General features: G+C 45.5%; 1 protein-coding gene across 1 annotated transcript in view; it reads right to left on the bottom strand.

Moving 5' to 3' along the window:
• The window catches only part of LAMC2 (laminin subunit gamma 2), a 117,375-nt gene that overhangs the window by 19,268 nt on the left and 73,523 nt on the right, over window positions 1-24,584 (bottom strand). The window contains exons 5-12 of the mRNA XM_086955679.1: window positions 20,825-20,961; window positions 18,792-18,914; window positions 15,149-15,338; window positions 11,404-11,516; window positions 9,611-9,829; window positions 8,896-9,078; window positions 3,809-4,054; window positions 1,742-1,878 (exon numbers count right to left, since the gene is read on the bottom strand). Coding sequence (XP_086811805.1) covers window positions 1,742-1,878; window positions 3,809-4,054; window positions 8,896-9,078; window positions 9,611-9,829; window positions 11,404-11,516; window positions 15,149-15,338; window positions 18,792-18,914; window positions 20,825-20,961 — 1,348 coding nt within the window. The remainder of the gene's footprint in view (window positions 1-1,741; window positions 1,879-3,808; window positions 4,055-8,895; window positions 9,079-9,610; window positions 9,830-11,403; window positions 11,517-15,148; window positions 15,339-18,791; window positions 18,915-20,824; window positions 20,962-24,584) is intronic.

Here is a 24,584-nt window from a genome sequence, read left to right as displayed (position 1 = left end):
TTTCACAAGGGTTTGGTAAAAGAGATTTCGTTCAAAAGTGACTTGACAGTGCTATTTAAATGAATTGTTCTGTAAAAAGGTATACTCCAGAAACTGCTGTCAAGAAGCTGTGGGTTGGGTATTTTTTGGGAAGAACAACTTGTTAGATGAAGGATGATTTCAGAGGGTCCTTAAATAACACAATAAACATATTTGAAAGAAAAGAAAAGAATTATAAAGCAGTTTTTAACACCTTTTGCCCTCTCGAAATGAAAATCTTTCATGTCATCGGGGTGCCATTTTCTATTCCCTGTGTCATAAGAACCAGATCCATTTATGCAGCTGTAGTCTTGTTTAAGTTCAACTGAACTAATTGAACCAAGAAACCTGAATACAATGATTTTTTAAAAATAAAACACCCATGACTGGAACATGGGGCATATTTGCAAGCCCCTATTGCCACAGGAACGTCACTTTTATTAACGTTCTGGTGGTGATATGTGCTTTGCCTTATGTACAAGGCAGCGTTGAGCCACTTAACGTGGCTTAACACTGCCTTGTAAATAAGGCACCCTTTCACGCTGTACTCAGCATGAAAGGGGAGGGCAATGGGTGTTGCGGTGGGCGTTCCACCGCAAAACCCATTGATATTGACACTGTCCCCAACTTACAAGGGCAGCATAAATAGGAGGCAGCACCAAAATTAGAACCAGGGAAAACCTGGTCCTACCCTGGCGAAATGAGGAGAAATGTTTAATTTCTACTCGTTTTTGCTGTTTCCATTTTTGCTGTGTTGCGCAGCACACATAGAAAGAGCAACAGGCCATTCATTGTTTATGTTCAGGGAGGTGACTCTTCCTGCACATAAGCAATCTTTTTTTTTTTATGACAATTTGTAACTTGTATGTGTGCTGCATTAGGCAACACACATAGAAGTGACAAAACACCATTTAAAGATTGTTTATGTGCAGGAAGGGAGACATTCTTGCACATAAACAATCTTCCCCTCAACGCAGACAACCTTGCACTATGGTCCAAGAGTGCCTGCATTGGCGCTAGACAGCTAAATTCAGCACCAATGCAGGGGGAAACACAAGGCTGCACCATATTGTAAATATGGTGCAGCCCTGCGTTTCAGAAGTGGCGGAGCACGGCGTTAAGCCAAGGAGGCTAACGCCACCCTCCACCCCTTCATTGTGATTATGTCCCATGGTGTCCCTGATTACATGGCGTCAAGTCATCTGGTACGCTTAAAAGCGGGGACAGGGGGTGGAGCTAACAGATATTGCCATACTCACCCTGCAGGGAGAGGGGTACAGAGACCACTGTCAGGTGGGCGCAACAGGCTCAGAAATGAGGAGCGGTGAAGTGGCATTGACTGGGGGCATAGATTCACTGTGCAGGCTCAGAACTAAGGCAGTAATAGTAACATGGAAGCAGAATAATTCACAAGGGAGGCACAGATCCCAGAAGGTAGTGTAAGAGTACTGACTGGGATCTTCTCGCAATGAACAGAGGAGTTGTAAACTTTCAAACCACAGGCACTTTTAAGTTTGATGGAAGGTATCCCGGTTTACAATTGGGACGAAGGAACATGAGTAAAAGCAGATGGCAATAGTGCCTTGAAGAGACAGGTTAAATGAGCATTGGGTGCTTCTGCAGCTCTCTGCACCATTAGAAAAAGAGCATCCCACCAGTCTTTGCCGGGAGCCCAGAGAGCAAGGAATGAATGACGACAGAGACGGATCCCCACAGCACTTACCTGACTCTTTACTTCCACATAGCATGTCGGGCACTGCGGGTGTTGGCACCGGGGTCCCTCAAAATCGGCTTTGCAACGGCAGGTTCCATCAGAATTGCACAGTTGGGACTCTGCACCCACAGGGTGACAGTTGCAGGCTGTGGAAGGACAGGAGGCCAATGGTTAGGAAGTGAATCATGGCAGCAAAATGTCATACACACCTAGAGCCAAGGGGGTAGCCCTAACCTCAACAGATATAAGACTTTGCCCCATTCCCAGTGCCTAGGATGAAACTATGCTCCAATGGCACCTCCCTTTGCTCCTTTCTCAGTCCCCACCATAAGGCTAAACTGCCAATCAATCAATCAGCAGATATGTAGAGCACTCCTTGTCACCCGTGAGGGTATCAGGCCCCTGGCAGGGTCCGGTTGATTAGCTGAATAGCCAAGGCTTCAGGGACTCTGTAGATGAAAGGATAGCTCGTTCGATGTCTTTGCTGCGAGGTAGGAGAAGCCCAGTCAGAATGGATGTCAAGGGCAGATAGTGCCGCAGGACGTCCTGGGTGAGAGGACAAATTATCCCTGATGCTATCAATATGAGTGACAGATAATTTTGCTTGAAAAATGTAAGAGGTCAAATCAGATGGGGGCAGAATATGTCTTCTTGATGCCTAGATAATGAAGGCAAGTGCGTACGCAATCTACAAACTGTGCAAGTGTAAGGAAAAGAGTGGCTGCTAAGTGGTCAGGCTATATGTCATCAATCAAATCCTTTCCAACCAACAAGGGTTGTAAACAAGTCATCCTTAACCCCCCCACCCTTGTGAGAGGATGTGTTTTGCCTCAAGCCATTCCATTCAGAATTGTTTGTCCCTTGCTGATAACAAGGCCCTCTCTGTCACTGCCTCTCTCTGGACATGGCACAGTGTAACTATCATGGGAAGGCATGGAGTATTCTCTTTTAAAGGATGCTTTGTGTGTCCTCCCAGAGTTTGGAACAGTGTACCCTGTCCCTGAGAATGACATAGGCTGATTTACAAGAAACCCAGGATGACCCACTCATCCCCCCTGATGCAGGAGCTTCATTGGCTCCCAATTCGGCAGAGAGTAGCTTTCAAAGGACTGTGTATAGTGCATAAGGCGCTGTACGGGAATGCACCAAAATACCTAAAGTCCCGAATTTCCCTCTATACGCCGAGCAGGACTTTACGTTCATCAGATGCTACTCTCCTATCCCAACCCCGGTTTAAATTGGCCACGGTGGGGGGACGTGCTTTTTCTAAAACACTCCCAGCTCTGTGGAATAAACTGACCCCAGATCTAAGGAAGGAACGTAATTTGTTAACCTTCAGGAAAAAGCTAAAAACTGTTTTGTTTAAACAAGCATGGAGCAGCCACTAGGTGTACTTCCAAGATCAAGTAATATGCTGAGCCCTACTAGGTAATTTGGACAATCAGCGCTTAGAGGCCCCGGTGGTTATAACGCGCTATACAAATTAAATAAATAAAATAAATAAAATAAATAAATAGTGTGTCCTCTTTCAGACATTCACACACTGTGCCCTCACTCAGGAGATGGCACAGTATGCTCTTCCTTAAAAGGGGCCACAATGTGTTCTGTCTCAGGTGATGATACAATCTGGTGTCTCTCAGTTATTGACTCAATGAACTCTCAAATGGTTTCACAATGCTCTCTCTTGTAGGTGGTTTAACAATATTGCTTTCTTTGCTCAGAAGAAGTCAGAAAGCTCCCTCTCGCAAGGGATTCAGTGCGGTCTCTCTCAGGGGACAGGCTAATGTACCATCAGACGTTTACACAAAGCCCCATCTCTCAGGATATTTCCCAATATTGCTCTCTACACGCAGGAGGTGGCACGATGTGCCCTCTCTCTGTTTTTTTTAATGGTGCTCTTTCCTCCTGGGAGATGGCACAATATACCAACAGCTGGTTTCACAGATCGACCTCTCTCAGGAGGTACCACGAGATACCTCCCTCGGGTGGTTACTCAACACGACCTTTCCCAGCCCCTCTCGGCTACCATCTTGTGGTGAGTGGGGAGTGTGCACCACGTTATCGGTCCGTTCTCACCTTTGCACTTTTCAGCTGGGATGAGCGCCAATGGGTTGCCGTAGAAGCCTTCCTGGCAGCGTTCGCAGTTGAAGCCTACTGTGTTATGCAAGCATTTCAAGCACTCGCCGGTCCAACGGTCGCAGTTCTCAGACTCCAGGGGGTCAACGTTACTGTTGCACCTGCAAGCACTGCATGGTCTGGCAGGGCCCTTCTGACCCATCGGATCTCCAAAGTATCCATCAGCACAAATATCACAGCGAGCTCCTGCAAACAGCAAAGAAATCCCATTAGCGGTGCCTAATGGCCAATTGAGATGGGCCGGGGTAATAGACGGCGCAACATTACCCAATAGAAAAGTGCCTCTTAAAGCTAGTGGTGAATTTGCAAGAGAGTTAGTCAATCCCTGACATATTTCAGCCCCAACACCACTTTTTGTAAGCACCTGCCTATTGAAAAACCTCCTGACGTCCTCACAAGTCAGGTCCATCTCTTGACACTTGCAACAACAAATAAAACAATCTTACTTCGAAAATCTTAAAAGAACCTGTAAAAATGGCAGTGTTGAGACAACAGCCAAATAAATGGATAGAAATTGGGATCGAGACTTGGCAGAAAAGTGGCCATAATAGTCCCAGTGCAGTCGATTTGCTGACAGTTTGCTAAATCCTCTTGAAAACTAGGTAGGTTGTGGCACAACTGGGTATTTATATGTCGTTTTCCAGGGAGCTGGTTTTGAACATTTGAGGCCAAAGTGGCCCAAACTTAAATTCAAATCAAGTGGGGGGAAATCTGCTGGAGCTAGTTTCGAAAATGAGGTTGAACTTCCCTATAAGGATGTAAATATACATATACGATGGAAATCTATGAGCCACGAAGGGAAACAAAAAGTAGGCAACCACAACTGTGTCTGAGTAAGCCCCATAAAACAGGAACAAACAACTCTGCCATGTGAATTAAAATTGGAAAACTAAAATGTCATAACTGTGGCAAAACAAAGAAAATGTGAGGATGCAACAACGTATTGAAATTTGGGACAGTGATACCAAGACTGTGATATATTACATTTACCCTGCAAATTTGGAAAATTTAAGAAAGTCACGGACAAATGGAGAAAAAAATCACATCAACTCTACTGTATAAATACTGGTCTGGACGAAATGGGTCACAATTAATGATTCTAAAAACCGCGAAAAAAATCTGTACAACTTTGGCAAAAAACGTTTCGAACCAAGAATAGATCAATATCTCATGACCAAAAAACATATTTACAAAAGAGGGTCCTAGGGAAATAATTTTTAACGACCCAATAGTCTCCGGTCCCCAACTACCAATGAAACATCAAAAGAGGGGACTACCGGTCAACAAACATAGAGACAAGAGAGATTGGATTGAAAGTCGTGGCACTCAGAGCAATACAAAATCAGCCTCACTGTGTTGAGATGAATCCCATCAGCCCACCACAATGGCAGAGCATCTTCATCTGGGAATAAGCATACATTATACGAATTGGTGCAGCCCACACCTCTCAAGGGGGAACCAAACTACACTCAATTCACAGCCAGTGATCGATCCGACCAGAATGAAATCTCAATCAGTGGTGCTGATGATTTTCAGTGCAAGAGAAAGTGAATGTGGAATTCTTTTTAAATGACTACTGGGACACAAAAGTGGATTTAATAGAAGCTATCCTAGTGTCAAGATTAAAAACACTAGCTGATAGTTTGAAAAAATAACTATCTATAGCAATACGACATAGGTCGACATGTTTCAGCCTTGTAGGTGGCACTAACCTGGCTTTCGTCAGGACCAAGAAATGTTTACGCCACTGGAAAAATATTACAAAATTACGTGAGAAAAAGTCATAAGTATAATAGGAAACTATTGAAATTGTTGTTACAATACACCCTACCAGAACCTGTTTTCCACAAATGCACATTAGTTTCCGTTTTCACTGGAGGTGCAATTGCTTTCCCAGCTTTATGTGGGAGTACGCCTAACCTCACCCAGCAACTGCTCGGTAGATGAGGCTCGCTCTGTCCTTCGGCTTGGTTCCTGTCAGGGGTACCAACGGACAGAGCGGGGCCTCTTTATAGTGCAGGTGGGTTGCCACCAGTGCTGTGAAGCAGGAGCAGCTAGGATTCAGCTGCTCCATATTTCACTGAATGCGCTGCTCTGGGGCAACGTGAGTTCGCTGCTGCCCTAGGGGCAGAACATTTATTGTAAGACAGCGCACTGTCCCTATCGCCTGGCAGCATCTTCCTAAAGGTGAGCATATAATTATCTTTAAGTTTTATCTTTAGTTTATTCACATGATGCTGATGATTTGGTTTTTAATTTGCTAGAAACTAAAAATGTAGGATAGGTAGGTTCAAGGAAATGTTAGTAAGCTGAGACAAAGATAAAAGTAATTTTCTCTATGATGGCTCTGAAATGGAAAAAATAAAACATATATAAATTTGACCAATAGTATGTGACAAAAGATATGTAAGATTAATTTGTCCACTGTTGGTAAGGCGAATTATCGCAAGATGCAATCCTATCATAATTGACTCCTGCATGTATAAAGAAGAATAGGCAAAGTATTAATCCTTAATGTTTTAACTGGAGTTTGGTTCTATATAGGGTAGTCATGTTCCCTATCGGTACGATTTTAGGAGGATATTTTTAGACACACAAACTAATTTCCATATTTCTAGCCTAAAAGATCCTAAGGTAGCCCTATTTGCCCATGTTTTTCAGATCGCAGTTATTAAATTCTGGGAGTAATTAGATCTATATTTGTATGCGTATACCTAGATCTCCAATTATGCATGGAACCTGCACCAAATTCCCACCTTTTCAGAATGTGTAGAAGAGATGAATAGGGTTAGTTTATTTGCAGTTAGGATAGGACCCAAAAGAACATTTATCAGCTATGAGAAGAGTTTCCCTGACATTGATTGTAAAAGCTTAAATGAGATTAAATTATGGATTTGAATGTAAAATTATGCAAACTTTTTTGTGAACTTGTTGATATTTAGGGTTGAATACATTTGTATTTGCCTTTTACATTCCTTATTGTAACAACAAGCGGTTCCATACACAACAATCAAGGAGAATTAACCCTTCCTCTATTGCCTTACCTCCTTCCCCAATCTTCTCCCCACACATGTACACCTTTGCTATCAACACTCCTTAATCTCAGTATCTGGTTTTACAGGTTGGATAACATCACATTGACACGGGAGCCTGAAAATAGTTTACTTAGAGCAAGGTTTATCAATGGGTTGTGTCGCTTTTGTGCCACCCACCAGGTGAAAAAGTAACACAACCCTTAAGTTTGATTTATCAAGCCACGCGGGCCCACCCTGCATGGCCCTGAGTGGCTTGATAAAGCCAGAGTATCGCAACCCAGTGCAAATCGATGTGTTGTGTTGCGTTACTCTGCCCTAGGAAGGCGTTTCGTGGGGGGAGCATGGATGTCCCCATGCATCCACCCATGGTTTCTGAAGCATTCTCAGAAGTACCATTACTGGTAGACCTGGGAATGCATAAAGATACTTAAGCTTTCCCAGGGTAGGTGTAACAAGGAGAAATATCTTTATTTCTCCTCATTACTTCCTCTTTCTATGTGCCCTGCATTCTGCAGCACACATAGAAAGAGGCAAATGTCTCAGGGGATTGTTTTTCAGCAGGAAGGTGCCCTTCCTGCACAAAAACAACACTGCTTACAACACAGGCACACTTGCACCATGGTGCAAGGTTGCCTGTGTTGTCGCTAGGCAGAACATTGTGCGCCAGCGCTGGGAAAAAACATGAATGCGCCGGTATTTGTTAAATATGCCGCATTCCTGTCATTTCCTTGTCATGCAGCTTTTTGGGAAAATATGCCCCATAGCTCTGGTACTTGTATTGTTCTATAGCAATAGTCTACTTTTGAGTGGTACCAAATATTTAGTAAATTGTTAACATTTATTCCTTAAGGTGTAATGTGTAGATGTATTTATTTCCTTATCAATAATAATGTTAAAAAAAGGGAAAGTCTGTCAAAACTAAGTCAGAAGCTGTCAAATCTGAGCAAAATGTATCAAAATTGAACGAAACCTTTCAAAGTCGAACAATGTCTATCGAAGCAAAAGAAAACTAGTCAAAGCTGAGAGAAACACATACATAAAACATAATTATACATGTCAAAGCTGACAAATATCCATCAATGCAAAGCAAATATGGCAATACTATGTACAACTTATCGAATCAGAGCAAAACATCAAATCTGAGCAAAATCTGTCAAAGCTGAGCAAAAACCTTCAAAGATGAACAATGCATGTCAAAGCTGAAAAAAACCTTTCAAAGATGAACAATGCATGTCAAAACTGAACAAAACCTTCCTACGATTAACACAACGAGGCAAAGCTGAACAACACCTGTTAAAGGTCTACAATATCTATTAAAACCGAGAAAAACTTGCCAAATTGGTCAAAACATGACAAAACTTATAAAATTGGTAGAAACAAGTAAATACCTTGACGCAATGGCAAAGAGTATCAAACCACTGGCAGGATCAGTAAAAAAAACAGGGCTAATTATATTGAAACTGGGGCACAAGATGTCAAAACGTGGGGCGATGATGTCAAAATTTGGGCAAAACATCAAAACTCAGATGAAACCAAGGAAAGGCAGATGGCGTATTCTAAACTGATGCTTACTTACTGGGCATTTGCAAATAACTGGTGATGCATAAAGGCCTCTCAGTATTGATCAATGGATTGACTAAGCTGTGGCTAATCCAAAAGCAATTATATCATAATATTAAGTGAAATGGCCGACCATTTACAAAATGAACAGTTTGGTCAAATCTACCGATTTGCAATGTAACCTTCCAGAGACGGACCAGGACAGTCAGTCTAGAAACACAGACAATATAAACATTTTAGTAAAAACTGAGACATACAGGAAACATCTGAGACTGGGGTTAAATATTTCAAAAGGAGGAGAGGTCCCCTGTTATTTCTGCTAGCGGCATCTACACATCAGTTTCCTTTGCCGGGCACATCCCCTCTCCCCTACTCTTTCTGCCAGGCATGGCACTAAAGGACAGGAAGCAAAAAAGACTCTGCTCTCCTCACCAGTGACTCCTGCTGGACAGGTATTGCACACCACCTCCTCTGTCTCAGGCATGACCGAGCATCCGAAGCCCTCTCTGCAGGGGCAGGGCCGACAGCTCCGGGGGTCCTGGGGGTCGTTGTAGGATCCTGCTGGGCATTCGGGGCAGTCTTCGTCGGGGTTTTCGTCTCCAGCATAGCAATCGCCTACATGAGCGGAAGGAGGGAGGAAAAGAAAGAGATTAGAGAAAGTGTGATCGAAAAGAAGAGATGGACCCAGCGGTAGGGTACAGAAGGAAGTAGGAAGGAAGAAAAAGATGGAGGTGAAGAGAGAGGGGAATGGACGAAGGGAAATCCAGAGGGCAAGGTGAAAAGAGGGGTAGGAGTAAGAGAGGGTAGAGAAAAGGATGGAAACAGGAAGCAGGGAAGGAGGGATGAGGTAAAGATGAAGCGTAACAAGGGAGAGAGTGGTATAAGAGGAATGGGTAGAGAAGACAAGAGTGAAAAATCAAATGAAAGAAATATGTATGGAGTACAAAGTGGAGCAAGAAAGAGAGGGTAAAAAAGAATTTACTGAGGATGCACTGATTGCCACAAGGCAACAGAAATTTGAGTACTGAACAGTCCCATAAAGGTAGAGGCCTATTTTCCCTTTACCATATCTGTACATTGTCAAGATTGCCCACCCTCCCTCTCCCAATCTCCCGCCATACACACCAAGTGGTACACTCTCCCTCACCTGTGTCTGGATCACAGACTCCTCCACCTCGGCAGTTGCAGGGTACGCAGGGGGAGAAGGGACCTCGGCCTGTGGATCTCCTCCGGTACCCGGGGGCACACCTCTCACAGAACTGCCCCTGGTACTCAGGGGGACACATGCAGCGTTCCACCCAGGGAGCTGGTGCCCCTGAAATGGGGCGAGCTGACACCAGGGTGACGTTCCCCATGTACCCCGTGCCTGGAAAGGAAGGCGACAGAAGACATTAAGAATGGTCTGCCTACAAGAGGTGCCCAGAGCATGTGCCAAGCTCTACACGCAGGACATTCATTGCCATGCATGAGCTTACAGGAAGGGAAAACCCACTCAATGGCATCATTCCCTGTGCTTTTCTCTTAGTCAAAAAGCATTTCCCCCAAAAAATAAACCCTATTGCTCTTGTTAGTATGCCCACCCCACACCTTCTGTACTCTTATAAGGACAGGGTCTCATGTGTACGTGGAAACCAGAGGTAACTCTGCAGCTCCCCAAGATCCCCTCTATAAATGCCAGGGAACCATGTCCAAACATGCCTGCTACATATTTATTGGAAGCCATTCTGAAACATGGAAGGGAAAAGGGCTAACTCGGGCGGTAGACCTCTGGACCCTACTGCCACCTACCATACAGTGCTGGAGTTTGGTGTCTGGGACCTCGCTAGTGTACTGCGTTACGCTTTGTTAGAATTCTGTACCCAGCAATGGGGCATGTTGGCTTCATCAAGGTACTGACTACAATGGAGTGTAATAAGCCTTATCAATGGTGCTAAGCAACTTTGGAGCATGCTGCGCTTCATGAAAGGGATGCCCTACATGGGAAGTGCTGCACTTTTTTGGGGGTGCTGGCTAGCATTGGGGTGTGTTGCGTTTGGAATGCTAGGCTATATTGTGGCTTGTTGTGCTGTGATGAAGTCCTAGGTAGCATTGTTGTGTGGCATTGTGCTTCCTCAGAATGCCAGACAGTAGTGATTTTGTGTTGCGCGTACAGTCCTAACCTGTCCTGAAGCATTTGTAGTGCTGCCATCATCAATGCAGTGTTGTACCTTCCTAGATTATTGGTGTGTATAGGACAGTCAGTGTGTGAGGGTGGGTGAGAGAGAGAAAGAGAGAGAGAGAGAGAGAGAGAAAGAGAGAGAAAGAGAGAGAGAGAAAGAGAGAGAAAGAGAGAGAAAGAGAAAGAGAGAGAGAGAGAGAGAGAGGGAGGGGAGAGAGAGAGAGAGAGAGAGAGAGAGAGAGAGAGAGAGAGAGAGAGAGAGAGAGAGAGAGAGAGAGAGAGAGAGAGAGAGAGAGAGAGAGAGAGAGAGAGAGAGAGGGAGAGAGAGAGAGAATGTATCAAGATCTGCATGGCAGCAACCATGTGTCCAAAGTAATGTAGTGGTAGGTAGCACATAGTTGTGGTGTGTGTAGCATGATCATTGTGTTTTGTACAGTAGGGTACGTGAAGCAGTGTTAGATAAAGTAGGGCCGAATTGGGGTGTATTGGGCAGTATATGAATGTGTAGCTGCGTATAGAAGCATAGGGGAGGGGTCTGAGGGCAGTAGGAGCATGTATGGGGAGGTACCAGAACTTTAGGGCCGTACTGTGGTATATGAAAAGTGTCAAAGTGTTCTGGCCATCACGGGGGTACTAAATTCAACGTGTCGGCAGCATTGCGGAGCTCTGGGTGGTACTTTGTAAAGTTTGGCCGTGATGTTGAGGGGTGATGCCCATCGCTTCCTACACCTGGATCTACAGAATAATCCCTCAGACCAAGGTTTTAAACTAAGGCCACATACTGTATTCTCCATAGGTTGCTCGGATCTGGATGGCTGTCAGGTTTCGCAGTAGCCGTCGATACTCCATATAACTCAGCTGAGGGCTCCACTTGCTTTCTGCAAGTTCATTCAATCTGCACAGACAAGAGGCATACATTGAAAATAAATTAAAAACATTGAGCTACCACCCTCTTCTCCATCATCTTCCCATCTAGTCTAGAAGGTTAAGAGTCTCCTCCTAGTTGGCATAATAGACTCTCACAACATGTCTACTGCCTAACGAGTCCTACCCTGTAAGGTAACCTACCGATCATGTGTCCATTCTTTGTCTGTCAAGATTCCCTGAAACTAAGACTCCTCCAAAGACCACCAAATGCATACCCCTTTTTCTCATCCACAACCATCTGGTATCAGCTTCACACCACTTTCACGTGCTCCTTTTAATTACCTTGAGGTCAAAATGTAGCCAATGGGTGCAGGTAAGACATGCAGAGTGGCTAGGGCTAGCAGAACCCTGAAAGGAAGCATCAGGAGAGGAAGATCTGGTGCAAAACCAAAAAGTGATAGAAGCAATGCTTGACTTAATGTCAGCCACAGGCGATCACTCTGACCTAGATTCCAGACCATCGTTTTTTGCTCTCTGTGCCATTCTAGACAGAGACCCTCCTTATGTCAGTCTTGGTTTGCCTTCAGTTGGAAAATTCCAGACTGAACTACCAGGCTAAAACCCCTCCATATGGAAAAACAAACAACCCTAGACCGGTTTCAACCTCGTTAGATCTCCTCAGTGAAGTATGGATTTAATCGTAGACCAAAACTGATTTGCATAAGGAGAACCTCAATCTAGAATGGCATAGTTAGTAAACAAAATGATGGTCTAAAATGCAGTTTAGGGCAATTGCCAGTGGCTGAGCATAATTCAAGCATTCATTCCAACATCTTGTTGTTTTTGCAGTTGATGCCCTAAGTGTTATGGGTATGTTCAGACATGGATCATGTGCTCACTGTACCATAGGACTCAAGCTATACTTCACTAGCGAGGCCTAAGTAGGTTGACACCAGTCCGAGGTTGCCCGTGTTCCCATCTGGAGGAGACCTGACCTGGCATTTAGGACTGGACATTCCCTATGGAGCATCACCACAACAGATTTGCATAAGGCAGGTCTTTGTCTGGAATGGCATAGTGGACACAAAATGAGGGTCTGGGATGTAATCCAGAATGATTGCCAGAGGCTGAGATTATTTCAAGCCTTTCTTCCATGACCTTGTCTTTTTTCGGTTTTGGGGAGAGGAACAGGCAATTGGCCTTAGTCATCGGATCTCCCATTATAACTCTCTATTCAACATCTATCCCATGAGTTCACGGAAGCTGTCAGGTGACATCCAGTGGCCAGGGCTCGGCTGAGTTTACAAAGCAAAGAAATACAAGCCCAGTGGAATAGAAACAGTAGGCAGCTTTAAAGGCTGAACTATTGGGGGATCCTTAGACCATTCAGGCCTAACAGCAGATCTGACAGAGACGCGCACACCTTTCTTATAAACACAGTTGCCGCTGTTGAAAAATAATACTCCTGCGTGCTGACAATCTATTGAAGTATTGTATTTACTTATGAATTCCTCTTCAGAACTGCATGTGAAACCTACATCCTTTTAGCCAATATATTTGAAATCTTTGTAGTAATATTAGCATGTTCTCAATCACTTCTTAAGAGCAGACTCGCTCTCATACCGCTATTGGGATCTGCAGGCCTGCTGACTCCACCTGCTCTGTGCCCTAGGTCGCTTTAACTTAAACATATTCTGTGTTTGCTTTAAGTAGCAGTCCAGCCCTGGAAATGACAATGCCTCAAGGTATCCCCATAGGGAGGTTGTATTTTTCAGCCGCTGTGAACAAATACTTTTCCTCTTTCCAGATCTCTGGATGTGCCATTGCACCCCACTGTCCTCTGTCTTGTGAACACATTCTCCTCTTGCCAGCTCTTTAAGTCCTCAGTGCACAGAACATAACTGGCTCAGACTGTGCACAATATATCAAACCACTCTACCCTATGGCATTATTGCTCCCCAAGATTCTTAGACCACGAATGTGTGACTTTGACTGTGATGGGACTTATTGCTGGTAAGGCTCTCAAGGTCAATACTAGACCCTCCTCAAGCCTTTCTTGTAAGGAAGCTTCATTAATAGTTCTCAAGGGAACCATTCGATCAGTACATTAATCATGTCAGAGTTATGCCTATAGAACTCTGCCAAGTGAATAATGAACAATCATGTAGGAAAGCAACCTAAGACTTTTCTTTCTCCAATTTTCTTTTCTGACTTCTATTTCCCTGTCCCGCCGGGACACTCCTTGGAGGAGCTGTGTGCTTTAGAAATCCCTCCATTCATTCATTAATTCATTCATTCATTCATGCAAGTCTAGACTGAATTCTAAAAGACTCCATCTGTGGTGTGCCCAGCCTTGAAGAATTAAGTACTCATTGAAATGCCATTAACTCAACTTCTTAAATGGTAAAATCAACGAGTCTCTCCAGTATCTGATCATTTTTGGTGTCCACGGCCTTTAAAGATGAATGCATTTGCTTTAGGAATAGTCTCCGTCAGTCGATGAATCTACAATGCCCTCTCAATCAACACATTCTACCGCTGAATGGTCTAATGGCATTGTGTAAATCCAATGGTGTGATGTAATGTGTCAAACTGCAATGCTGTGTCTACGGGCCATGTCTGACCAAGACACACAGAAGATTCCCTCTGCCTTGTATACTTCTTGCTCAATAGAGGTCTGTTTATCTTATGAACATGTTCCCAGTCCTCTCATGCTTTAAAGATGAGAGATGTATGAGCTAGTACAATGATTACATATGTTGAGCATCATGAACAACTGGATCAAAATATGTTTAGTCGCAACAGTGACGTCCCAAAAGTAGGTAACCAAAGAGGTTACCGACTGATTGATGTTGCAAGGAGAAGAGCTCACTTCCCCTTTGTTCCACTGCCTTAGCCGCGTCTCCGGAGTCTCAAGCCCGTGGTAGATGGCAGTTTCAATCACCTTCTACCACCTCTTACGGGTCTCCACACACCCAAGGGAGGTGGGAGAATGTGGGCGGCACTGTGCCGGCACTAACAAATGTTATTCCTAATAGGGTCAAGTATCTGTGCTTCCAAGCAGCTCTCACAGAGCCGCTGTGAGGGTACCGGCAGCTCTCCGCTTTGAGACTTTGGATAGGCAATGCTCAGAGGGTGGTGAGTGTGGGTGCAACGTTTGGAGGACAGGCCATGTTATTTAAGTCTCTCCCATTACTCCTCTGCACCCCTATATATGTTGGAAGCAGGGTAGATGATTTGGGGGTGCATACAACATAAAATTATAGACGGCTAAAATGTGAATAACAGGGATGCTTTTCACCTTGGCGTTCTTAGTGACATCATAGACAACCCAGAAACCCTCGGTAAAGAAACATCCCCATTATTCACAGTTACCCATCTATATTTTCAGAATCTCAATTATAAAAGAACTAATTTTCTGGAATGTTTTGGTGGAGCCTGCAATGATCTCACTAGGAAAAGCTGGTTAAAATGAGCCCAAGAGGCAGAATATACAAGACCCATCATAGATATCCCACCCAATAGAGCTAGAGAGGTTTTAAAGGTTGGTCCTTGCTCATGATGCTTGCTCTTTGAGTGGAGACACAGAGCTTCCATAGCCTGTACCGCAGAAGGCTGACTGCAAAAGACACCCTATTCCAAACAATACCAGCCTCATACCTGAAGGTGTATCTCTTGGTGATGCCACAGGGCAGGGCAGTGCCAAGCTGAGCCAGGGGAGTGGTGATTCTTAAGCCAGCCCCTTCCAGCACCACATCCTGGCCAGATGGACGGCGGCCTCCCCGGTCCACGCGATAATTGAAGGACAGCTCCTGGCCATAGCTCAACAGCTGGTTTCCCAAAAACTTTGCTGCAAAGTAAGGAAAGACAGTGAGAGTTTATATTTTATTTATTTTTGCCGTTTTATGTAGCGCAAACTCAGCCCAAGGTCATTAAAATGGATTATATGAGCACCAGATTCCATTACACAAAGGGAGAGACTAGTGGGAGGAACTAGAAAGTTCAGAGGGCACACAGAAATATCAGAACGGATACAGAATGGTTAAAGGGTAAATACAAATGTCAGGGGAGTGAGTGAGAAAGGTTAGAAGGTCAGAGGGGAAACACAAAGTTAGAGGAGACACATACATAGAAGAAGGGAGACAAAGGGTCAGAGGGGAACAACAAAGCAAGCTGGGAGACAGGGAGACCAAATGGTAAACAGAAAGGTCATAGGGGATACAAAAACGTCAGAAGAGAGACAGAAAGGCCAGAGGGAAGACACAACGATCAGAGGGGAGGTAGAAAGTTGAAACGGTAGAGGTTAGAAGGTAGAAGGGTTAAACGGAGCCAGAAAGGTCAGAATGGACTAGAAAGTGAAAGGGGGAACAGAATAGTCCGAAGGGAAACAAGAGTGAACAGGGAGACAAAAAGCTGAGAGGATAACAGAAAGGTCGGTTGGGAGGCAGAACATTCAGAGTGGAGACTCTGGAGTCAGATGGAAAGAGGAAGGTCAGAGAGGAGAGAGAAAAGTGGGAGGGTGAAGAGAGGCCAGAGGTGAGAAGGAAAGGTAGGAGAAAAGACAGAAAGGTCAGAAGGTCAGAGGGGAAACAAGACTATCAGGGAAGAGACAAGTCGGTAAGAGGGACACACAAATGTCAAATGGGAAAAAGGTCAAAGAATGGGAGATAGAAAAGTCGGGGGCAGAAGGCTGAGATAGGTGGGTCTATGGAGAGATAGAAACTTCAGAGAAGAGAAAAACAGGACAATGAGTAGACAGAAAATCAGAAGGAAGAAAAAGTTGAGGTGGAAGACAAAAGTTAGGAGAGAAACATAAGATGCTATGGAGGAAGAAGGACCAAAGGGGAAAGATAAATGTCAGAGGGAAGACAGAAGGGTGGCAGGGGGGTAAGGAAGACCAGAGAAGAAACAGGCAGGTCAGGCGAGACACAGGAGGGTCTGAGGGGAGGTAGAAAGGACTGAGAGGGGTATTATGGGAAATAAATACGCCAGGAAAGGAACACAAACGCAAGAAGGTCAAAAATAACCCGACCCTCGCCTTAAACGTCATAGAAAAGCAAAAGGTTAACAAAATCCTCCATATTTCGTTCTGGATCAGTCTGCCTGCGACGAGAGACAGGGACTGAGAAGAGAGAGAGAGAGAGGACTGGTAAGGCCGGGGGGAATATAATGTGCTGCTCGGGATGAAAGGTAAAGGGCTTAGCGTGCGAGAAGAAGAATTTCCCACACAAAGCACATTCTGAACCGAGGCCCGTGGCACACATTTCCTTATATAGCCACACCCATCCCTCCCATAGCAACAAACAGGCCTCTGGGAAAGGTATCAATGAAGGCTTGTGTACAGAGGCTCCCCTGAGTCCTTGGTAACGTCTCAGTTATTCGGCAACACCAACGACGTGTGCAATCCTGTATTGGAACTTGAGTTATGAAACACAGGATCCCAGGTGGGTGGGCCCACAGAAAGGTGACTTCTCTCCAGCAGCACTAGCCTGCCAAAATATGAAGCATTCCGAAATGTGCACGGCGTCCCTTATCCGCCTCCACTATGCAAATGTACCCCGGCATTCCAGACACCAGCTGCAACCAGCTGACAACAATCCAGACCCCAGCTGTACCCAGCTGACAGCGTTCCAGACCCCAGCTGCAAACAGCTGACAACAATCCAGACCCCAGCTGCACACAGCTGACAATGTTCCAGACCCTAGCTGCACACAACTGATAACGTTCCAGGCACCAGCTGCACCCAGCTGACAGCGTTCCAGACCCCAGCTGCACATAGCTGACAGCGTCCCAAACCCCAGCAGCACACAGCTGACAGCGTTCCAGACCCCAGCTGCAAACAGCTGACAACAATCCAGACCCCAGCTGCACCCAGCTGACAGTTCCAGACCCCAACTAAACACAGCTGGTAGCGTTCCAGACCCCAGCTGCACACAGCTGATAGCGTTCCAGACCCCAGCTGTAAACAACTGACAACAATCCAGACCCCAGCTGCACCCAGCTGACAGTGTTCCAGACCCCAGCTGCACACAGCTGACAGCTTTCCAGACCCCAGCTGCACACAGCTGACAGCGTCCTAAACCCCACCTTCACACTGCTGATAACGTTCCAGACACCAGCTGCACACAGCTGACAGCGTTCCAGACCCTCCTCCAAGTACCTGATAGCGTTCCACACCCTAGCTGCACACAGCTGATAACTTTCCAGACCCCAGCTGCACATAGCTGACAGTGTTCCTGACCCCAGCTACGCAAAGCTGACAGCGTCCCAAACCCCAGCTGCACACAGCTGACAGCATTCAGACCTCATCTGCACAAAGCTGACAGTGTTCCAGACCCCATCTGCACACAACTAACAGCGTTCCAGACCTCAGCTACACACAGCTAACGAATTCCAGAACCCTGCTGCACACAGCTGACAGTGTTCCACAACCTAGCTGCACACAGCGGATACAGTTTCAGACACCAGCTGCACACAGCTGACAGTGTTCATGACTCCAGATGCACACAGTTGACAAGGTTCCAAACCCCAATTGCACACATCTGACCACCTTCCAGACCCAGCTGCACCGTTGACAGCGTTCCAGACCTTAGCTGCACACATCTGACAGCTTTCCAAACCACAGCTGCACACAGCTGACAGTGTTCCACAACCTAGCTGCACACAGCGGATACAGTTTCAGACACCAGCTGCACACAGCTGACAGTGTTCATGACTCCAGATGCACACAGTTGACAAGGTTCCAAACCCCAATTGCACACATCTGACCACCTTCCAGACCCAGCTGCACCGTTGACAGCGTTCCAGACCTTAGCTGCACACATCTGACAGCTTTCCAAACCACAGCTGCACACAGCTGACAGCGTTCCAGACCCCAGCTGCACACATCTGACAGCGTTCCAAACCCCAGCTACACAGAGCTGACAGCGTTCCAGACCCCAGCTGCACACAGCTGACAGCGTTCCAGGACCCAGCTGCACACAGCTGACGGCGTTCCAGAACAAAGCTGCACACAGTTGACAGCGTTCCAGACCCCAGCTGCACACAGCTGACAGCGTTCCAGACCCCAGCTGCACACAGCTGACAGCTTTCCAGACCCCAGCTGCACACATCTAACAGCGTTCCAGACCCCAGCTGCACACATCTGACAGCGTTCCAGACCCCAGCTGCACACAGCTGACAGTGTTCCAGGCCCCAGCTGCACACATCTGACAGCGTTCCAGGCCCCAGCTGGACAGCACCCCATATCCAGTTCTGTACATACTCAATCTGAATCAGGTGCGCTGCCGCAGAGCATCCCTACCAGGAGCAGTGTAGTACACGGGATCTTCATGCCTGGCTGTGGCATACACATCATGGTGGCGGTTTGACCATCGCAGAGGGGCAGGAGCCCCATTACTCCGGACAGCTCTCCAGCCCTCGGTATCTGCAGGATGAAGAGAAAGAGTCATCAGCGAGAGCACAGCAGAGGGAACATCAATAGAAGAGCCCAGTCATTGAGGGTTTGCAAACTGAAAGCCATTGGGTGAAACACCTCGCGTCAACACCTCGGCCAATGAAAGGCAATGTTGCTGCGACCTTCCAAGCTTCACCTGTTCCCATCTTGGTATTGCAGAAACACATAGATCACTGGATTGATTAGGTACAGGATTGGGCTCTCTTTCACCTCTCAATAAAAGTTTAGATCTTGCAGTGACCAATGATGATGACCAAAAGATATTGCAACTTGCTGGCCATATCACACCAGCTATAAATTTGATATCCGTTGAATACCTAGAGGTCAGGTGTCTACTTCCACAAACACAAATAAAAGTGCATTTTTAATTGCAGGTTTATCAGAATAAACTAGCAATTAGACTTACAGGCGCACTAACCATTTCTGAAAGAAAGTTTGTTCACAACGTTGTTCCTGGAGGGACGGATCCACACAAAATGTTAGGATAATCATTTACTATGTAAACCATTTCCATTTACATTAATTGAATGAAAATTTATCCTCTTGGTAGACTGTGAAAATATGGCAAAGATCCCGCCCTCCTGGACGTACACTGGATATCCCTGTTCAAGAGGAACCAAAGACAAACCCAGCTGATAGATTATCTTCTTTCCTCTGCAAAGAGAGGCCAAATAGTGGCAGGCCATTGCCACTGACTTCCAACTGATCTCCGCTCTCACTACTAGAGACGTTGCCCCAGAGCGCGCTAGAGGTACACAGCTCTACCAATATGGAAAGAGCTTGAATTGGAGTACCCAATTTCCAGAAGCTCAGTCCATGTCCTGTGAGAATTCCACCAATTTACAACTTTTAGCCAAATTTGACTTTACCCTTGTATTAGCACCTGTTGTCGACAGGAGACTAAGGGGTCCATTAGGATGGCGGGCGGCCTGGCGGGGGCGATCCGCCCGCCATCCTTGCAGGAATTACCCCCCGCCATATTAGCATGGCTGGGGGGTCTGCGGCGGACGGAAAGACCGTCCGCCGCATTTCCGCCCCGGCCGCCTTGCAACTGGTGCAGAAAAGGCTGCAATATGGTGGTGGTGTCTGTTTGACACCCACAGCCATATTACAATGTATGCTGGGGAATGCCTTTCCGTGGCGGACATGGGGGGTACCTATGATACCCCCTGCATTTCAAAGAACAACGTGGCAGGCACCGCGCGGTGCCTGTCACTTTGTGCTTTGAAATGCACAACATGTATTTTTAGCATTGGGGCAGGCGGTGCTTTCAGCACCGCCTGCAGCAGTGTTAAAAATACAGGATGCGTCCGCCACTGTGGCAGGCGAATCCTAATTTCCCCCACGGGACCCCCGCCCTTATGGCAAGCGGTCCCTTTCTTTGATGGGATGGCGGGCGGACAAAGTCCGTCCGTCATCCTAATTGGCCCTTAAGATTCAAGTTAATAGACCAGGAAAAGTGTAGAGAGGAGGGGAAAGGATAGCTAGTGACAAGAGGAATAGAAGAAGGTAGACAGCTAAACAGCTCTTGCTGGAATTGTCAACTTTTGTTTTATCTGAAAGTGTAGAGGCACACGAAGCAAACTAAGAAGATCAAAAAATTAGGATAAGACAGAACTACTCATCCATCTATCCATCCAATCCACTCACCCAATCCATCCATCCACACCCGTCCGTCTGTCTGTCCGTCCATCCCTCCAGTTATTCAAGCACTCACACTAACACACGCTGGAAAAGCATTCTCAACCTTGATCGCTGAACCTCTGCCTCCTGATAGGTAGTCACTGTTGTTCCTTTGCTTACCCCTTCTGCTGTTGGCCACCGCCTCTGGTGGAGGCTATGACTGACTGTGGGACCCCGGGCACTCTATTTTGCCATACCTTGCTGGAAGTAAGAGGAGATCTCGTAGACGCTGTAGTCCTGGGCGCTGCGGCAATCAGAAGAATGCCCATAGCAGAAGCACTGGCTGCAGCCCTCAGGGTGCTGGGCATTCAGGTTGTAGTATCCGGGCTTGCACCTGCAGGAGAAGGTTAACACTTATGATACCCTCAAATTGCATGAGTTCACCCAGTAAGCAAGGCCTATTTTAACCTAATCCTAACCTCAGTGAGAATCTGGAGACCACAGGTGAACAAAGACTGTGACCTCTCACAACCACACTAGATGGTAAGTGGGAGGAGGTGGACTATAGGATGCACCTACTCGCCGGCACAAACATTATCTATCTATCTATCTATCTATCTATCTATCTATCTATCTATCTATCTATCTATCTATCTATCTATCTATCTATCTATCTATCTATCTATCTATCTATCTATCTATCTATCTATCTATCTATCTATCTATCTATCTATCTATCAAAATAGCAAAGCAAACAAACCAACATCTGTTGTGAACTGATGGCCACAAATGTGAATGCTGATAAAGTCAAATCTGCCTTCCATCCTTCTGAGGTCAGTAGACTAAATACCAATAAACAGTGTAATGATAACATATGTTATTTACAGCTCCTGGAGACTACAAAAATACAGAATGTAGGCCTATACTGAAAAAAGTTATATTTTTTTAGTAATTACACAAATCCTGTTTTATATCACCATGCACAACTGCCAGCTAGGCACAGCTTCACATTACCTCACAACCTGCCACCTCAAAGTTATACATTTTCGTTGCATTGAAAATCTTTTGTTTATCTGATTTGTTTTGTAACTTTGACATACATTTTATCTACCCGCAGTTTTCATTTCAGTGTTTGAATAGCCTTTAGTGTGGCCTTGTTGGTTGCCTGTGGTGCCATCCAATGCCCCCAGATTGTGATGCTGCGACTGTGAGTAGCGTGTTCTGGTCCCTTTAGGTGGCTATGTGAGGGGACTTGCTCAGTGAGAGGGTGATCGGGGGATTGATATGTCCAACATTTCCGGTCCAGTAGGATATCTTGGTGGCTATTTGAAATCACAGGGTGGAGGGTTTAGAGACTGGTGCCCTCTTTCAGGTCAATACAAATTTGCCCTTTGCTTGGTGGAGACAAACAGTCTGACCTTGGTGAAGCCACCTACATCATTGAGAGAGCGGTTATTAGTGATAGCCAAGCATCTGGCAGCTCTGAGCTGTATACAAGTTGGTCTAATGGATTCTCGAGGGTGTTTCTGTGCAATGTGGCTTGGATCATAGGACTGAGAGCTAATTTAGTCACATAGATAACGTATGAGTAGTACTGTAAATATCAAATTCTAATCAGGATTTTATTAATGGAGATCATATACATGATCTTCAACGAAATTCCTTTTCAGTAAATTTGCTCATGCACAGACATTTTTGGTTATCCCAAAAAAAACCTAAGAGTGTTTCCTACTGTGTGATTCGGCGAGCCCGTCCGAGGTGAATCTGGGAAAATGGCTGCAGGGTTCCCGTGTGGTATTTAAATGGTCAATGAACGTATGTCTTTCCTACATCTGGTCTGACATACATCACCTCTCCATCATGGAGGCTGGTACCTTCCTGGACTATAAAACTGACATCAAGGTCAGAATCACACCTTTGCATGGGCTGATGGAGACCCAAAGCTTCCAGCCTTTCAAAGGTTATGGAAACGTCCTTGTTGTCTTACAGGCCAGTGCATCGCTGTATGTCAATTAGGGGTAGGCAGGGAAAGCAGGCAAGACCAGTTGTTTGCCCTCTGGTACTCTAGCTGGCCTCGGGGCATGGCTACCATTGGTGCAGCAGATGAAGTGACACCGGGACCCAAAAGCTCTAGCCACCCCTGAACCCGGATTTTTACAATATTTTATTACTCAAGCAGTGTTCAGGGGCCCCACTTCTCTTGCTTGCACTAGGGCCCATGGCACTTTTGAAAACTCACTGGGCCTGCCCTTATTACCTGCTGGTTTCAACGCACAGGAAGGCAGAGATGGGGTCCAGCTAATTTACTAACTCAACTGGTTGCCCATGGGCTACCGGGTGGATCCGACTATCCCCTTTCATCACTCCAATGAACACAGGCCTCGCTGAATCTACCGGACTGGGGAACCGGAAGCAGTCCAAGCAAAAATGCTCAAACCTGCCCCACTCCTGTATTCTCCTCCCACAATTTCTCTTCTTCCATCCATCCATGCTATGCTTCTCAATCTCTCTTCTCCCTCTCTGATCACTTGCTCGCTACCTCCCCCTCCCTCTCTTGCTTTCTCTCCTGCTTGCTCCAATTAACATCCAGGAGATGGGGATAGCGACAGGTACACCTGGAGCGGCCTCGTGCTTTCAGACCGGGCTCCAGCCCACCGGGAAAATGCCCGGAGGAATAAAAGACCCGCCCAGTCCTCATGTACACTCCAAAGGAATGCTCCGACAGAACAAGGGATCTGCGAGAAAGGGAATCTCTTTGTTTATTATTTTGATAAAAGCAACAAAAAAAGGTAGAAAAGCAGTGACGTCCCTGAATTTGGGCACGAAAAACGCAAATTAATGGAAAACAATGCAAAAGTAATAACGACAGCGGATTCACAGGGAGATAAGGTGATTTACCCAGAATCATATACATTTGTCAGATAGACTCGTCTGTATCCAGAGCTCACAAAATCTGCTTTGATGTGTGCAAACACAAATCAAGGAGCACTTACAATCTGTCCTCCTTTGTCTTAGGCAAGGGCTGAAGGTGTCAGTGAGACAAGTGAGAGAGCGCAATTTGAATAAAACATATATCCGAGCCATATTTACAAGTATATAGCATAAACGTAGGAATGAAATGTATATCGTAACGTGAAGTGGACGCTTATAGCATAAAGTTAACAGATGTAACAAAAGTAATATAGGAAATGTAACTGTATTTACTCTTGAACATACATTAGATTTAGAAGGCTGTATGCATAATGGGCTAATATAGAAATGTGTAGAAATACTTACGAAATGTAGAACGTGCAAAGTAGAATTCATGTACGTGTGTAACTTTAAATGGAGAAACGGCGTGAAATGTAACATGGAGAAATGTGCAGAGAGCATACACGGCGATGTAACAAATGAGAATATAAAGTTATACTCTATGTAATTTATATTCTATGTACAATGTATTCACTTATACGTAAAAGGTTTGCTAAATGCGATTGTATATAAATGTGTGTTAAAGGTTATACTGTGTAGAAGAAGTTTGTAGGAATGTTAGAAGAGTTTAGGTCATTTGTGATTTTAACCTGACTGACCAAGGGTTCGCAGGAGGGTAGTCCGCTGTATGTAATTTAGTGGGCTCACAGGAGTCGTGAATAGCCTTGATGTGAACGTGAGAGCCAAGGAGTCTAGTTCTTGTTAGATTTAAGGTGACAATGCCGGACGAAGTTTATTGCCTAAACGTGAGAGGAGACGCTTGGAATTTGAGTCTTGTTTTGAAATGACCATTCACAGGACCAAGAAAGGTTATACACATAGTCGTAAAGATTAAAGTTCTGCTGAGGTTATAGACTTTTGATCCGAAAGTGTCAAATGAAGTCACCGACAAGAAGACGAAGATGGCGTCTAAGAAGAAGGGTCAACTTAACGGACGACGCAAAGAGATGAAGCCATGAAAAAGCTAGAAGATGACCTCACGGGGAAAAGTCCATGGTGGGCGTCGAAGGGGCGTTCCACCCACACTGAGATTGTGTATTTTAGGGA

Source organism: Lissotriton vulgaris, chromosome 1_1, assembly GCF_964263255.1.
Source record: "Lissotriton vulgaris chromosome 1_1, aLisVul1.2, whole genome shotgun sequence".
Lineage (NCBI taxonomy): Eukaryota > Metazoa > Chordata > Amphibia > Caudata > Salamandridae > Lissotriton > Lissotriton vulgaris.
Note: the sequence above shows the minus strand (reverse complement) of the source record. Positions and strands in the feature narration are given on the sequence as shown.